Genomic DNA, 16,717 nt, shown 5'->3' with positions numbered 1-16,717 from the left:
ATTTCAAATATGTAGTATGTACTGAATGTATTATGATGCAAGCACTCTGCTCATCGAGTCAGTTCAATGCAGTTGTACTGTATTATTTTTTTGGCTCCTTGTTCCAACGCACTGCCCTAATGAGTGATCAAGTAACACTCGCTCTTTACCTCTCAAGCTTGAGTCTTTGTGCGAGCATTCTCCAGTCGGCTCCGTTGGGACACGGGGCGTCCAAGCTGCTGCAGATCTTTTGCCTGATGAGGTACGGGATCTGAAAGGCGCTGGGCCCTGCGAGGGCAGTGGCATTAGTGTCCATTAACAGGAACTCGGAGTCCACGGCTCGGGTGTCCTGCTTGTGACAACAACAACAAAGAGGAACACCTCTCATGAAAAGTTGCGCAATTGTAAAAGGAAAAAGGCGTCTTCCGATGGCGCTCCTCAGTTTTACCTTGGCGATGTTAAAGTCGAGGCTGAAGCTCTGTCCTTCGCCCTCCACCTGCCACACACACAGCTGGCAGGTGAGCTCGCAGGTGCCGAGGCTGAGGCGCTCCAGAGTGAACGTGCAGTGCAGGTACCGCTGGGAACCATTCCAGATGTGGTAGAACGGGATCTCCTGCAGCAAGCGCAAATGCGTCACGTGATTCAAACACGCAAAACACCCGCAACTATGGAAGCATTTACAGGTATTCGATATCCTTGATATCCAGGTTAAAGTCAATGTACGAGTACTGTAAGCTCTTTGTCTCCATTACTGAGACAATTGAGTGCACAAGCACAACGGCTAAGACACACAAGTATAACATCTGTCTTACGAGTAACATTTCTTTCCACGACTAATGCCACTTTTTATGGAAACCGGTATGAGCAGTTATTCAATAATCCTTGATATCCATCTTAAAGTCCATGCACTACTGTAGTACTCTCTTTGCCCTAACTCCTAAGATAATTCAGCATACTACTTAAATGATTTTCTTAATAGTAACATATTTTCCACTACTGTATGACACAAGAGCCCTACCATGAATAGCAAAAATCCAAAAGAAAAAGAAAATTAGTTTAAGGCCCCTTGGAAAAGATTCAACAAAGTTAGGAGCAAAATGTCATGATAATCTCACACAAGTCGTTCGTGTGCCTATTCTAAAAATAGCTCACCAGTGATGGGACATTGTGATTTCCTAGGAAGATTGAAGTGTTAATGTGAAAATCTATGCACAGGGTTGCTCTGTATACTAGTACTAGAAAAGTACCACGATCCCTTGCTGCTAAAAATGACCCGAAACAACTTGTTTTCGGTACGGTAAGAGTGATAGTAACAGCCAGCTTCAGGCAGCAGTCTATGTGCCTGCAGCCAGGCACAGTGCTCCCTGTAGTGGGCTGCGCCTGCCAAAAAAGCGTCACTCCCTGTAGTTGTGTGTTCTGAGTGAGAAAGAAATGGCCACAAGCTTTTGCGCCAATCCGCAGCACTTTAAGAAAGAAAAGAGCCACAGAGATGTGGAAACATTTTGCTTACACGGCTGACTTACCAAGTCTGCACAGCCCAAAAGGGAAAACATCCAATACAGTACTTTTAAATAGAAGTCAAACAAGCCTGAATAATTTTGTGACAAGCAAACTTGTGCCCCACTGGTTGCATTTGTCGAGGCAATGAATCCATAGTGTTGTTTGTAGAGGAGAGTAGAACATTCAGCCACCAACTACGCAGCTGTACTGAGTCATCATACATTTAATTAAGATAAAGGCTTTAGTAAAACAGTGCAACAAGCGTATATATATATAGGCTAAGAGAGATTTACCCAACTGACTAATGTTAAGATATTTTTGGGTTAAAAATTGGAAATTCAATAATTTGTCATCTAAGATGCTGCTTTTAATGATATTTTAGGTTTTTACCACAGTATCGTTTCAATTTTGGTATTGTGATAATACTTAATAATAACAAGATAATATTATGATTGAATATTAACATGATAGTACTTAAATACTAAAATAAATAAATAATAGAAATAAAGTGTTGCTTATTGATATATGTCCGTTTCGTACCTTGCTGAACCACTGTTGATATTTATTGTGAAAACCTAACGGTGTCTCCACATAGATGACTATCATTAATTATTTAGAATCACATGATTAAAGGTAATTTGAGCAAAGATGTTACTTCAGAAGTGTGTGTCAAACTGGTAGCCCTAAGCATTAATCAGTACCCAAGAAGTAGCTCTCACTTTCAAAAAGGTTGGTGACCCCTGATTTGGAGTACAGTTTGCAATGAACCAAACATGCATATTTTGGGAATGTGGGGCGGAAACCGGAAACAAACACACAAGCATGGCTTTGCCGCGACTGTGCGGCAAAACCACTTATCCACTGTGATGCTTGTTTCCGGTTTTTGTGAACTATAATGTGAATATTTTAAGACCATTTATTTATTTATTCGTTCATTCATTCATGCATTTATTTAAATTTGGAGCAAAAACAAATCCATACTCAGGTTAATGCCTGATCAACAATTAATTGCTTGATCAAGAGGTGTTTCTTTAGACTTTCCCCCCTCTAGTGAATGCATGCAAAGTAAGTCCTTGCTCTGTCTAAAAAAAAAAAAACAGCTACCAGGGTGTGTTTCCTAGAATGTATTCAAAGCTGATGATTCCAACATCTTTCTCTCTGTTGCTCCATATTCATGGCTTATACGCATATCCCCAGAGATCATGGGGAATGAAAAGAAAGAAAGAGGGGAAAAAAATCAGGGCACTAACTCATTTTCTCTTGACAAGAACTGTGTTAAAGAGAGGCTCTGGGCGGCAGTACATGCGAATGTCCAACTAGGGGCACTATTACCCAGGCAGACAGAAGGTGCAGGAAAAAGGTGAAATACGGGACTAAAGGCCGTTTTCCCACTGCACTGCTGTGAGTGTAAGCACTTCCAAATAAGCAGGCTCAGTCCGGAGGAAGATTTGGTTCTGGGTTCCATGTTACCGCTGTGGTTGCTTGGCACAACCTGGATTTTCTCTACAGGGACCCTGTGCAGCTCCAATTTACAGCCAGGCCATTTTCTAGTCCTCTTTGAACTCCCCTCACTGGACCGCAGTGCAGTGAACGTGGACAGCTCCCAGGATCCAGGTTGGCACCTTCCAGATATTTATTTCCCATTCCGTATTTCTAGGCTCCCTTTGAGGGTGCAGCAGCTGGGATAATCAATCGGCTCGCAGCTCTGGGTTACTGCACCGACTAAGCTATAACGTGGCAGAGTCAGTGAACAATAACGTGCACTCTCCAAGCGTCACACACTAAAAAGGTTCCGTCAATTCAAATTGTGCATCATCCTGCTAAGGAGACAAAAACACTCTTCAGCTGGGATCAGCTGGGACCACAAAGAACAACCTGCATATTAAAAAAAAAATGTTTCAGAGAGATATTTTGCTTTGTTGATTATTAAAGTCTCGGTTTGACTTTTTCAGGACAAATTATTCAGGTAAGACAGTTTTTTTGATGTTTTAATGTTCCACAGTAGTTTCTTTTTTCGCATTCATAAGACATAAAATGCATGAAGAATTACACCTCAGTTATTTTTTTTTCATTTGTATGGTAGTCTACAGTGGGCACGGAAAGTATTCAGCCCCCGCTTAAATTTTTCACTCTTTGTTATATTGCAGCCATTTGCTAAAATCATTTAAGTTCATTTTTTTTCCCTCATTGATGGACACAAAGCACCCCATATTGACAGAAAAAACAGAATTGTTGAAATATTTGCAGATTTATTAAAAAAGCGAAACTGAAATATCACAAAGCAATAAGTATTCAGACCCTTTGCTCAGTATTTAGGAGAAGCACCCTTTTGAGCTAATACAGCCATGAGTCTTTTTGGGGAATGATGCAACAAGTTTTTCACACCTGGATTTGGGGACGCTCTGCCATACCTCCTTGCAGCTCCTCTCCAATTCTGTCAGGTTGGATGGTGAACGTTTATGGACAGCCATTATCAGGTCTCTCCAGAGATTCTCAATTGGGTTTAAGTCAGGGCTCTGGCTGGGCCATTCAAGAACAGTTACGGAGTTGTTCTGAAGCCACTCCTTCGTTATTTTAGCTGTGTGCTTCGGGTCATTGTCTTGTTGGAAGGTAAACCTTTGGCCCAGTCTGAGGTCCTGAGCACTCTGGAGAAGGTTTTCGTCCAGGATATCCATCGACTTGGGCGCATTCATCTTTCCTTTGACTGCAACCAGTCATCCTGTCCCTGCAGGATCTAACCTTATTTTCTCACTATCTTGGAGTCCTTCAGGTGTTTTTTAGCAACCTCCACGCTTGTTGCTAGTTGCTTTTAGGGAAAAAAAGTCTCAAAGAGGAGTTGGAAAGTCGCCAGATTTAGCGTGAAAGTCACCAGGTTGGTGACACTGATGGGCCCTGATGAGCTTTTGTTGTTTATCTTTGATTTCTCTCCAGATGTAGCGAAATATTGTACATCAATATTTATAAGATTACCTTGGAAGTCCCAATACATACTTCTCTTCATCCGCCTCTTTGGAATAACCTCCCCCTAAACATGAGGCAAGCCTCCTTAATGTCCATTTTTAAAACTCGGCTTAAAATCATTTTTATTCTTTGGCTTTCAACTCAGCACGAGACTCTGCACTGCTTGTATTTTATTGTTTCTATTGCTTTTAACATTGCTATTAATCTGTTGTTTTAATTTCTCCGATGTTTCACTGTTTTATGTTTCATTTTTATATAATGTACAGCACTATGTGTGCAGCTGTGGTTGTTTTAAAGTGCTCTATAAATTACGTTGAGTTGAGCTCTATTACATGTCCTTGCTTGTGCTGGGATTCTGAGCACCGAACCCCCCTTGGACCCACGGCCTCGTGGCCCCCACCTGATAGCCGGCTAGCAGCTTGCTCCTCCAGTGGGCCTGGGGCATATCATGGATGGACAGGCGCAGGTTGTGGTAGCTGTCCTTGAAGAGCAGGATGTGAGGCTCGTCAATCAGCCGACCCCCGAGTTGCCTCTCCATCGCCATCACCTCCTGATGGGATCAAAATATAGTCGAAGCATTTTTATTAACAGAAGGAACGAACAGTACAGTGAATCCCCATTTATCGTAGGGATATATTCAAAATCCACCCGCAATAGGTGAAAAATGACCCTCCAGCATGCTTTAAAGAAATCTAAACTTATTGAAGTATACTTTTTAATGTATTCCTCAGCGCCCGTTTTCACTCGCTGGTTGATAAGAAATGGGAACCTACCAACATCACTAACATCACTTTGAGGAAATGAAAAGACAAAGCGTACTTGCTTCAAGCTGTTTTTGTCCCTCCAAGGTAGCTTAGTGTAAAACTGACACGTCAAACAAAAGACAATTAATCATTGTATATTTAAAGGGGAAAATGTTCTACCAAACCATATCATTTCATCTAACAAAAGTCTGCTAGCTTAATGCGAACAGATAACGCAAAACACCATAGATGGGCTAACGGAGACAGCAAACATTACGGTTATTGCAAAACTTCAAACTACTGCTACTTTAACACAAACAGAGAAGCAACACATAAAAGCAAAGTCTACAAAATCACTCACAGGCATAGCATATTCTCTCTGCTTCGCGGGCACGACTATTACTGCAGCATCTTCTTCTTAGCCTTAATTTAGCTGCATCTACATCGAGTAGAGCTCAACTGCGTGGCATGTTGGGGCACAACATGGTCGTTACTACACTGAAGGCGTAGAAATATAAATTCAATTGGTTGCTTTATGTGTGAAAATTGAAATTCTAGACTCGCTCCAAATCTAAAGTGACTTTAGACAATTCCTGCTGTGATTTGACGCTACAGTATATAAATAAAATTGAATTGAATTAAATTGGGACTTGCCTGTACACTGTAAAAACTCATGAAAAAAACGGTTGCGGCGGGATAATTTTTCTCTTGCCATCCAAATGACCATCTGCAATGGGGGGATAAAATATGTGACCTTTACAAGTCACTCATCAAAGCCAGAAACTTTGAAGAACCCACTACATTTTAGATCTGACATCAATGGACCCTATTCTGAAAAGTGAGCAGTATTGTAAAATTATACATCTTATAATTGGGCTCACTGTCTGGCAGCAGAGGACAAATGTGAAAGACATACACTCACTAGCCACAACACAATTAGCTCGACTGCGCAATGCAAAAGATCAAATACAAGAAAAATCTGCCTATTAATGCTCTTACTGTACATCATGACAACTGTTATCTGACCATCATTGATTGCGTTACTTGGGTTATTTTTAACTGCAACATCAACTCCGTCCTCAAAAAGGCCCAGCAGAGGATGTACTTCCTGCGGCTTCTGAGAAAGCACGGCCTGCCACAGGAGCTGCTGAGACAGTTCTACACAGCGGTCATCGAATCAGTCCTGTGTTCTTCCATCACAGTCTGGTTTGGTGCTGCTACAAAAAAGGACAAACTCCGACTGCAACGGAAAATCAAAACTGCTGAAAGGATTGTCGGTACCCCCCTACCCACCTTTGAGGGCTTGCACGCTGCCAGAACTAAGACAAGAGCGTGCAAAATCGTCTCGGACCCTCCACCAGCTTTTCCAGCTCCTTCCCTCAGGTAGGCGCTATCGATCAATGCAAACTAGAACTAGCAGACATTCCAACAGCTTCTTCCCTCTTGCAATCAACTTCTTAAACACCTAACCTACAATTACATTGCAACATGCCGGCAATTTTTTTTGTTTTAAGTTTGTTGTCACATTTCTGTCGGGCCAATTATAGATTACTCGTGCACTCACTGTATTAGTCTCACCACGCTGCACTATTTGCATATCTGTTGTTGACCAATACTGGTTATTCATGCCAGAGTAGCATCTGCTCCATTTGCACACTGATTGAGGAGTATCTGCAACATTTGCACAATCAACAGTGTCCCAGATTATCGTACTACTCGCTTGAAGTCTCGGCGCCCTTTGCACAATGGTCATTGCACCGGACTATTGCAATATTAGTTATTCGAACTGCTCTAAGTGCGAGAGGACTCTGCATCTTTTTGCACAATTGTCAAAAAAAAAAAAAAAAAAAAAATGTACCGGCATCACCAGATAACTAGCAACCCTTTATTGCTCAGTGACTTTTTTTTTTTTTGTCAATGTCTTTATGTCTCAAAAGTGTTCTCTGTCAATTGACTGTCTGTTGTCGTACTAGAGCGGCTCCAATTACCGGACCATTTTTTTGTAAAGAGTATCTCGATAACAGGTTTTTACCTGCATAAAAAATTTGGTTGCCACCTCTGCTTAATTTCGGGCCACCTTTGGCTCCAAAAGCTCTTACTGTACATCATGACAACTGTTATCTGACCATCATTGATTGCGTTTTAACTGCAATTATGGTAAAAAGTGTCAGATATACAGTACTAGTTTAAAATTGTTCCTAAAAGTAGTAAATACTGTATTGTTTATTTTTTAACTCAGCATGTCAGAGGTTTTTTTTGGCTTTTCAAAAAAAAAAAAAAAACTCAACAAGTGAGTATTCTTTCAAGGTCAGGTTCAAGGTTTTTTTTTTTTTTTAAATAAAAGAAAATGTTAAACAATAAAATACATGTACTGTAAATACAGCGGTCATATCTAAAAAAAAAAAAAACAGCATTTCTCAAATCATCTTTCCCCATTGAAATGAATGGAAGTGCAATTAATCTGTTCCAGAACCCCCCAAAATACCAATATATATTGTTTTTTTTGCACTCAAAAATACTGCGCTGTACAAAAACACACAGTGATAACATATGCACTCTACATAACCTACAAAGGGAAAATGTGAGCACAAAACACGACTGTACCTCATGTATTGTCTATCTTTGTTGGTCTGTGGGGTCTATTGGCTGTTGGAAAACCAGTTTAATGATGTATTACCGTCACCAACTGATACTGTCCTTCTACTGCAAGGAAATTAATATTAATTGATGGTGGCTGAATATTGGGAAGTTTGCTTTTGCTAAAGTGGGCAATGGGAGTCATTTCTCTCTGACAACAAAGATTAAATTTGCTGCCCTCTTTCCCCAATATGAACTGGCCTCATTCCAATCATAATAAGGAAGCTGTTAATTATATTTTCTGAATGTCTACCTGCTTTTGTGATTGCATGCGTGCTCTCCCCGAAAAAGCGCTTTTCAGCTCAGCCCGAGTGGGGAATTTTCATGTTTGCTTTGTGCATTTCTAATTTCAATGTTTGCATTGTGCTCACTCGCCTTGTTAACATGGTTTGTATTCCCCCTTGAGGAGAGCTACCCGCATACCAGCATCTTTAGTCCTCCCACTCAGACACAAAAATATATCTAATACATACAATACATTGTTATGAACGTGACCAGCTGCAGGTACAGTACTGAAAGAAGCTTGTGATGATACCCAGAAAGACGATGCCAAACAATTATTCAGAGGTCTAATGGCTGAATAGCAGGGGGCAGTGTATCCTCCTAAGAATGAAAAGCGCTCTGCTATTATGTGTCGTACACAGGCAAAAGGCACATTATTAGGGTTTCAAGAGAAGTCCAGTTAACACAGTTCTTAAGCACTATTATTTGTTAAGCAGAATTAGCATTGCTAATCACGGCTGGCGGAATTTGATCAGGTCTCTGACCTACAGTAGGAGATCTATAGGCCTGTTAGAAAGAAAAGGTGGGCACGGAATGCCAATGACGCCGTTATCAACATCTCGCTAACAGGATGCATACTAACTCACCTGTCCAACAGTGTGTCAGGTGAATGGCTGATGCAGCAGGATTACGATCAAACAAGGCCTACAACACGGCACTCTGAGCCGTGATCTTATTGAAGGACAACACAGCCCTTTACGTGTGTGACTGTGTCCTCGGTTAAAAACAACCCTGCTGGGCTTGTGTGTTGTGAGCCCGGGAGTGGGTGTATTAAAGTATTTCTGTGCCGGAACCAGCATATGCTTTGGACTGAGAGAATAATGGCTCTCTTTACGCCCCATTATCCTGTTAACAAATAACAGAGTGAGTGAGCTAATAGAGTAAATGAGAAGCTAAATTTGACCGTATTATTTGCTCATTCTACAGGGGGGAAAACAATGCAAGGTTTTTAATTAGTTTATCAAATCATGCATTAATCACAAAGGCAGAGCCAAACAGAGCACCCGTTTGCTGAAGATAACACAGGCGGGCTCAGTTAAGTCACCCTGACCCCGTACAACTGTGGCAACATTAAGATGCATGACATGGGCGGCATGTTCATATACTGCAGGAGACCCGCTCCTTTTGTTCTGACGGAATCTGAGATAGGGCCAGGGTGTGTGTGAGGACTGTGAATTTTAGAATCCGGCAGAGGGGAGACCACCCCCTGACATTCAATGAGGTTGGCTAAGGAGGGAGATGGAGTGAAAAGAGAAGAGAGACACAGGCAGCTTAACATTTGGGTCTCCGGGTCACTGGAGTGGCCAGCTTTAGCAGGAGAGATAACAGGATTACTGCAATCATGGCCACAGTATTCTATGACTTCAACCCCCCCTTCATCCAACGCTCAGCCTTCCTCTCATCGTCTTGGCTCGGACCAGAGCCGGGACTGAGATGGACTGGGGCCTGCCTCCATTGGGGAACAAGAGACACTCATACAGCTAATCTCTTCAGGCTGGTGCTGACAGAAAGAGGTTAGCGGCTGCAGCAAACTCTCTCTCTGAGTGCTGATGCAGAAAGGCCAGCTCTAAAAACAAATCAAGGCTATATATGCCATAAGGCGCTGGGTTGAAAGCTCAGGATTAAAATATTGCACTCTCCTCACAGCAAGCACTTTTAAATGTCTGTATTGTTGTGTGTAATAAAGTGATTGACCTAACAAATTCAGACGGATTAGAAGCAGCGTTTGATCAGTTAGTTAGTCAAGCTTGCACATCAGAGACAGAGGGACAAATTGTCGGGCTTTTAACTTTAAATCCTGGCCCCTTCTCTCTCGCAGCCTCCTCACAGTAATCCATTTTCATAGTTTTCATAGAAAATGTATTTGTTGCTACAGAAAATGCCTGACAATGTGGGCTCCATAAATCAATGTGTCTGTCAGCGGGATGTGACAGATTTTTCTCTCATCAGTCTGAGCTCCAGTGGCCGTGCACGCCACAGTCAACTCTGACTAGTAACTACAAATACAAGGGTCTTGTCCGCTCACTTATAAATGTTCTACTCGCATTGAGTCATGCATTCCGCCTGATAACTCACAGCATACGTGAACACTAAAAGATTACATAAAAACATTATCTCAGTCATTCTTATTTGAACATATTCCCCAATAATTTTCTTTAGAAGAGATCTGCAAAATAAAATGCACCTCCCTGGGGGAAGAAAGTCACTATTTAATGCTCAAACTGGCCAGTAAATTATTGCAAAATCATTTAAATGAAAAAAAACAAACAAACAAACAAACACAAAAAAGAAAATTGCTGGAGGTTAAACTGTGTAAAAAAGACACAGTGAGCCACCCGTTTAGGACAGTTGTTAAACAACCATTATTTTACACTGGAGCATACATTTTTACGATCTGAAGACAACGAGACAATGAGCCGAGCACATTAAACTCATTACATGAATATCGATTCAAGTGTAAATTCTGGGCACTAATACAAAAGAGGAGTTCACACAAATACAGTATTTCCTATGTGAGAACACATGCAGATGAGGAGCAGTATAAATAGATTGTAAAAACACTGCATTTATTAACTCAGCAAGATGAAATGTTTGCAGTGCGAATTGGGAAGGAAAAACTTGGTGGCTCTCATTCGGTAATGATTAAGAAAGCAAACCAAATGAGCAGAAACTGCCGCTGAACTTTTATTATACTGAAGGATGCATGGCCAATGGTCATCTATGACGATGGCTCACTACAGTGGAATGAAAAAATGATGCAGTGGCCCTGCATGGCTTATACCTGGCAGCACTGGCAACAATGAGGACATGCAAAGCAAAACTATATTTACATGAAAAGTGAAAGCACCATTTTCATCAATACATCTGGAGGGTACACTGGCTAATACAAGAGCTGTCTTTGCCATTGTGACCCTGGATGGCTACTTTACAGTAAGTGGCATTGGTGGAACAGCATTGATACCGCTCATGTTTTGTTAGCATGCATGCACACCAACATGATCAGATGGAAGGTAAAAACATACCACACCACTTCTGTTTAATTGGTTACATATAAAATTAGAAACAAAAAACAGACTAAAATATACAAGATATTGCATGTAAATATTAAATAGGTATAATGTTTATAAGCTCAAAAAGAGTATGTGCATTTTTAAGATCGGACCGACCTAGGAGCACTACTGTATGCAACAATTGCATATTATGGAACATGAAGCTTAAATGTATCCCTCAATAGGAATAAACTCATCTAGGGAACACTCGCATAGTGTTGTTGTGATTTAATTCATTTTTATGTTCCTTTGTTACTTTGCTTACCATATCAACTCGTTGACTTTAAAACTAGCTTATTACGCAACATGTTTGCAAATATTACCCGTAGGGCTCAATGTAACTGTACTACTCGGTGCCATGAACACATGGATGACTTTACAATTATTTAAAATGGCATGGTGACACAAACATACCGTGTACGGCATTGAACCAGAATAGCACCCAGTAGTGCGCAGACCTCCACCTAGCCTGAAAAATGTCTGACTTGTTCAATTGGAGGATGATGCCTTAAAAGGACATACTGTTCAATTCCAGTCCTGTGGGTAAAGCGCTACCTGCTGGTGTTGGAGGGTCACCACCCGACTTTACAAGTGGTCTGTAAAAACTACTTGACATCGGGTTATAATCTTTGACCTGTAATTTTGCGAGGCAACTTGTTTACATACGGATCTGTGTCATATACTGTATTTTCACGACCATAAGGCGCACCTAAAAGTCTTACATTTTCTCCAAAATGGACGTGGTGCCTTATAATGCGGCACGCCTTATGTGTGCACCGAGTTCCAACATCTCTCTCTCTCTCTCTCTCTCTCTCTCTCTCGCTCTCTCTCTCTCTCTCTCTCTCTCTCTCTCTATATATATATATATATAGTTTTTATATATAATATTGGAAAACCCTTTACTGCTCAGTGACTATTTTTTTTCTCAGAAAAATATATTCTAAGGTAATATCTTTCTAACTTTTAATGCCAAAATGTCTTCACCGTTAGGTGTCTGAAATGAAGTTTTATAATTTGCAAATAATTTGTTGTTTTGTGAAGATGCCAACTATATTTTGGGATACTGTATACAGGACTTTTCTCCTATTGGTTAATATAATATATATATATATATATATATATATATATATATATCGAATATATAATATTGGAAAACCCTTTACTGCTCAGTGACTGTTTTGTTTTTTTTGTCAATGTCTTTATGTCTCAAAAGTGTTCTGTTGTCTGTTGTCGTACTAGAGCGGCTCCAACTACCGGAGACAAATTCCTTGTGTGTTTTTTGGACATACTTGGCAAATAAAGATGATTCTGATATGCCTTTTCCTTGAAAACTAACACAAATGCATCTTATTGTGTTCAGAATTCCTTTTTTTTTTTTGTGGTTCTTTTAAAAACAGTCCTTCTTTGTCACTCCAGCTGTCTTTACCATTAATGCCACTGGAGAGAGCCTCATTATGTTGTTGCAATACACCAGAGGGATCTGGGAGCTGGAGTGGCAGAATAAGGCAGCCGTTTTGCACTCACACAATAGCAGACAGAAAAAAGAAATGGTTTTATTTCTGAGATTTGAATTAATATTTCTGAACGTGTCAGAACTATTGCATGTCTTATTACAATTATATGAAGACTAGATTGTAATGGGTTTAATGAGCAGTTAGGATCATTTGTGCACTTGTATCCGGAGAGTTTGAAAGGAAACACGTGCAAATTGTGCAACTCACACAATCTTTATGAAGCTGCTCATGTCCATATTGTTATACAAGTGTATTTCAGTGGGCCACCACCATTTGCTCAGTCAAAAAGGAATTCCTTTATTATGAATGTCTAAAATTTTAAATCATCAATAACCTTTTGAAAATAGGACTTTAAGCGTGGCTGTATCAGCATGGGAGACAATTACCCATATAAAACCAAAGCGGCAAAAATGTTTTGCAAATTTATAAATTTGTTGTCTCTTTACCGTTATTTGATCTAATGATATGAAAATGATCCAGATTGTTAATAATGCATTGTTTACTTCACAACCACAGCTGTCAGGTAGTAAATACTGTACCAGAGCTAAATATAAAACAAAAGCATGTGGCAATTTAATTAGAAGCTAGTTTGAGGTCTATCTCTGTAGTGCGTAGGTAGGAAGTTCACTGCAGGTGTTCAACGAGTGGTGGGATGGCAAAACATCAGTGATGCTCTCCCACGGGCTAAGTGGCGATCAGCCAAGTGCACGGTGAGGGCAGGGCCCAAAAGCAAATCACGCCTCCTCTTGTACCGAGCCAGCCTTGGCCGGCCGGGCCCATCAAGCGCAGGACACGCATTAAATATTAACATAATTGGTCTCGGCAGAGCCCTGGTAACATTCGTCGCACATCAGATGGAAATGTCACCGCTTCCCCAGAGCCCCCACGCACTTAGGATCAAAGACAATAACTTTGCTTCTAATATGCTGTAATTGGGAGATAAAAGATTGCATGGTTCAGCGAGCCTGCACGTACTGTATGTATGGATGCGCATGTGTTTATGGAGGCACTGATGCAGGCTTGTCAGAGCAGCCAGCGATGAGACTTGAGTGGAAATGTCAGCCTTTCTTTTCATTCTATTGCTCTTCCTGTCACAGAGTAGACAACAGGAAAGGCACAGCATCTCTTTTTCAGATGTTCTCATATGCCATTGCGAGTATGTGCTGTTTAATGACTGGGAAGTTGGCTTGCTGTCTGGAAAACAAGGTGCAGAGCCTTGGCAGACGCCAAATGCTGCAGTTTTACCTAGGTTGTCGATGAGGAGCTACTCCCCATCAGCACCACTGTTGCTTTGCCACTCACACCGAACCCCTGCTTCTTTAGCACCGATACACACAACAATTAGCAGCAGCCATGCTAGAAGTCTAATCATAAATGGTGCATTTTAAAAACAGTGATTAGTGATTAGGCTGAACTCTCCAGGGAAGTTTAATCTCCACTCAAAGTGGTTAATGTACTTGCTAAATGAACTGCTCCCTCCACAACAGCATCAAAAGCAGTGTGAAGTCGAGATTAGTAAAACAGTGTGGGCCACATTCTAAATCACTCACTAAAAAGTACAGAACCCTGGAGATGCTGTGGCTTACCAGAGGGCCAGGTTGTGTGAGAGACGGCGAGCTAATGCACTCAAAGGCGTCGGGGGAGCTTCAGAGCACGGCGGCACAAGTGCTGGAGTCAACAAGCTCCCGTGTCCTTTTCGCGGCTCGGAGAGTGGAGGGGAACGCCAACGAGAGATGAGCAGACAGAGCGACAAAAAAATGGGAAAGGTTTTCCACGCAGCAGCAATTTTCCCACACGGTGCACGGGAGGTCAATTTAACAGTCAGACTGCAGGCAATCAGAGCGGTAAGATGAATATGCAACTACAACCTTATCATTACTGCTGCTTTGATACAATGCAAAGTCAAAACAAACTCTGTGTGGTGCAGCATCCACAGCACAGGCCTTTCACAACTTGGCACAATCCAGACTCCCCAAAAAGTTCTCTATAAAAACAGAGCGTGATAAGAATTCACTTTTGAAAACAGTACAGAAAACATATTGAATGTCAGTGACCTTCAATATTTCAGGGGGCACTGCACACAGGAAACTATCAGAGCACACAGAAATGCTATAGAAAATGTCAGTAAAAATATATTGCGCATTCACAAATGTTCAATATGTGGTTGAAGCCATCATGTACGTTGTAAAATGGAGAGATATTCAGCAGCAACATTCAGAAATATCACAATTCAGCAGGCCTGGAGTGAATAAAATACAAATAGTGTACTGCAGTCTGGTAAGTCAATTTTTCAATATTTTGTGTTCCAAAGCATCAAAGTCATGCCCCGGACCTCAGAGGAAAATGGCCTTCAAGACCATTCTCTGCATGTGATGTGTAAGATGGTGTTGGTGCCTCATTGCATCATGAGGAACAGCAAATGAAGTCAAGCAAAAATGGTTAAAATTGGTGTCCTTGAGCTTGAAAAAAGATAGTGGAAAATTTACCCATTTACCAGTTCTTGTGAACAAGAGTATTTTGCAATCGAGATTGACGTTTATCAAACCTCTAAATCCAAAGAACCTGATGTATAAATTGGAAACATTTCTGGAAACGTGCATTGAAGGTCGCATAAAAGCTTGGAAGTAAAAGCGTCATTATGACGTGACAAATTGTCAACTCAACATACAGTACCTTGTGAGACCTTCGGGTAAGTAATCATTTCACAGATTTACTCAAATAGGGTGTGCTTTGCTTTTTCTTTGGCTTTTTTTGCGGGGTCCAGAAGTGAAAAGACGACAAATATCAGAAATGAACACATGGCTGATGTGGGAAAGTGTCTACAGTATTTCCTGGCTGCTCATTAAAATGAATCAACGATAACTAACGAACAAAAACTAACTACACTGCAAAGTATGCAAGTCTTCTCCGCATTTATCATCAAAGGGTATGTACACACATTGTATGTGTTATACATTGTATAATTAACAATGGACTTATTTTTACACATGGACTTTTTGACACTTTGTGAATATTTGCAAAATCTGCATCATGCAAACTCTGATACAGTGGTGGGCCCAGAACAAGGACAGGTTTTCTCGTGGGGCCAAGTTACGCTGTCCCAGCGGCAAGCACACTGAGCGAGCAAGATTTGTTTCTTGGGCTGGAAGTACATCAATGCTCTTGTAAATTAATATGTACGTTCTGCATAAATTCTATGTTAAGTGATGTCCATTGTCTGCGAATATAGGTTATTGCAAAACATTTCCTCCTCCTGTGATTTCTTTGAATTATAGTACTGTACTGAAAAAAAAACAATGTCATTAGCGATTACAGTAGTCAAGTTCGAGTCTTATCACATTAGCGTCGACTTAAAATAAAAATTGAAGTCATGCAACCTCTGATAATCACACAAAGGCATTACTGAAGTTTTTAGTAATTTCCATCCTTCAGCTAAATAAAGCCTATGCTTGGCTCTCACCAGCTTCAGCCCAACGAGCCCCCACCTCCTCCCCCTTGTTTATGCCCCACTGCTGCCCATTGATTTTGGTGGTGGACAATGAGGTCAGCCATTACAGCCAGCAGAAGTGGACTTGAGTGGGAAATGGTACTTGTGACTGTGGGTGGTGTCAGATGAAGAGGAGTGGGCCGGCGAGAGAGCGAGCATGGGCGTTGCTGGGAGAAGACTGGGACAGGCTCTCCTTTTAATTTACTAATTAACCATGCAAATGAAATCTTAACCGACTACTCAGAGGCAGCTCCCGGGGGAGGGAGGAAAGCATTAGCACTTGATTAAACCACGTCCACACGGAGGGCAGGAAAGAGAGGCGAAATACGGAGGTGAACAAAGTGAAGGAAAACACGATAGCCTGCAGCAGCTGAGCAGCACACAGATACACTACCAATGACTGTATAGTGTTATTAACCAGAACTTGTGCATTGTTTCACATCCACAACTCACACACGGGCAACTCCACACAGTTTAATCGTGGTTCCATTCCCTCCGGCTATGTCTAATGAATTCACTTGAAGACAATGCTATCATAATAGAAACGCATGGTCATAGACAACA

At 41.2% G+C, this 16,717-nt stretch overlaps 1 protein-coding gene across 1 annotated transcript in view; it reads right to left on the bottom strand.

Moving 5' to 3' along the window:
* The window catches only part of unc5a (unc-5 netrin receptor A), a 195,001-nt gene that overhangs the window by 14,256 nt on the left and 164,028 nt on the right, over positions 1-16,717 (bottom strand). The window contains exons 12-14 of the mRNA XM_061686306.1: positions 4,841-4,990; positions 428-592; positions 150-328 (exon numbers count right to left, since the gene is read on the bottom strand). Of these exons, the coding sequence (XP_061542290.1) occupies positions 150-328; positions 428-592; positions 4,841-4,990 (494 nt within the window). The remainder of the gene's footprint in view (positions 1-149; positions 329-427; positions 593-4,840; positions 4,991-16,717) is intronic.

This window comes from Phycodurus eques, chromosome 9 (genome assembly GCF_024500275.1).
Source record: "Phycodurus eques isolate BA_2022a chromosome 9, UOR_Pequ_1.1, whole genome shotgun sequence".
Classification (NCBI taxonomy): domain Eukaryota; kingdom Metazoa; phylum Chordata; class Actinopteri; order Syngnathiformes; family Syngnathidae; genus Phycodurus; species Phycodurus eques.
The sequence above is the reverse complement of the archived record's forward strand: the minus strand, read 5'-3'. Positions and strand labels throughout refer to the sequence as shown.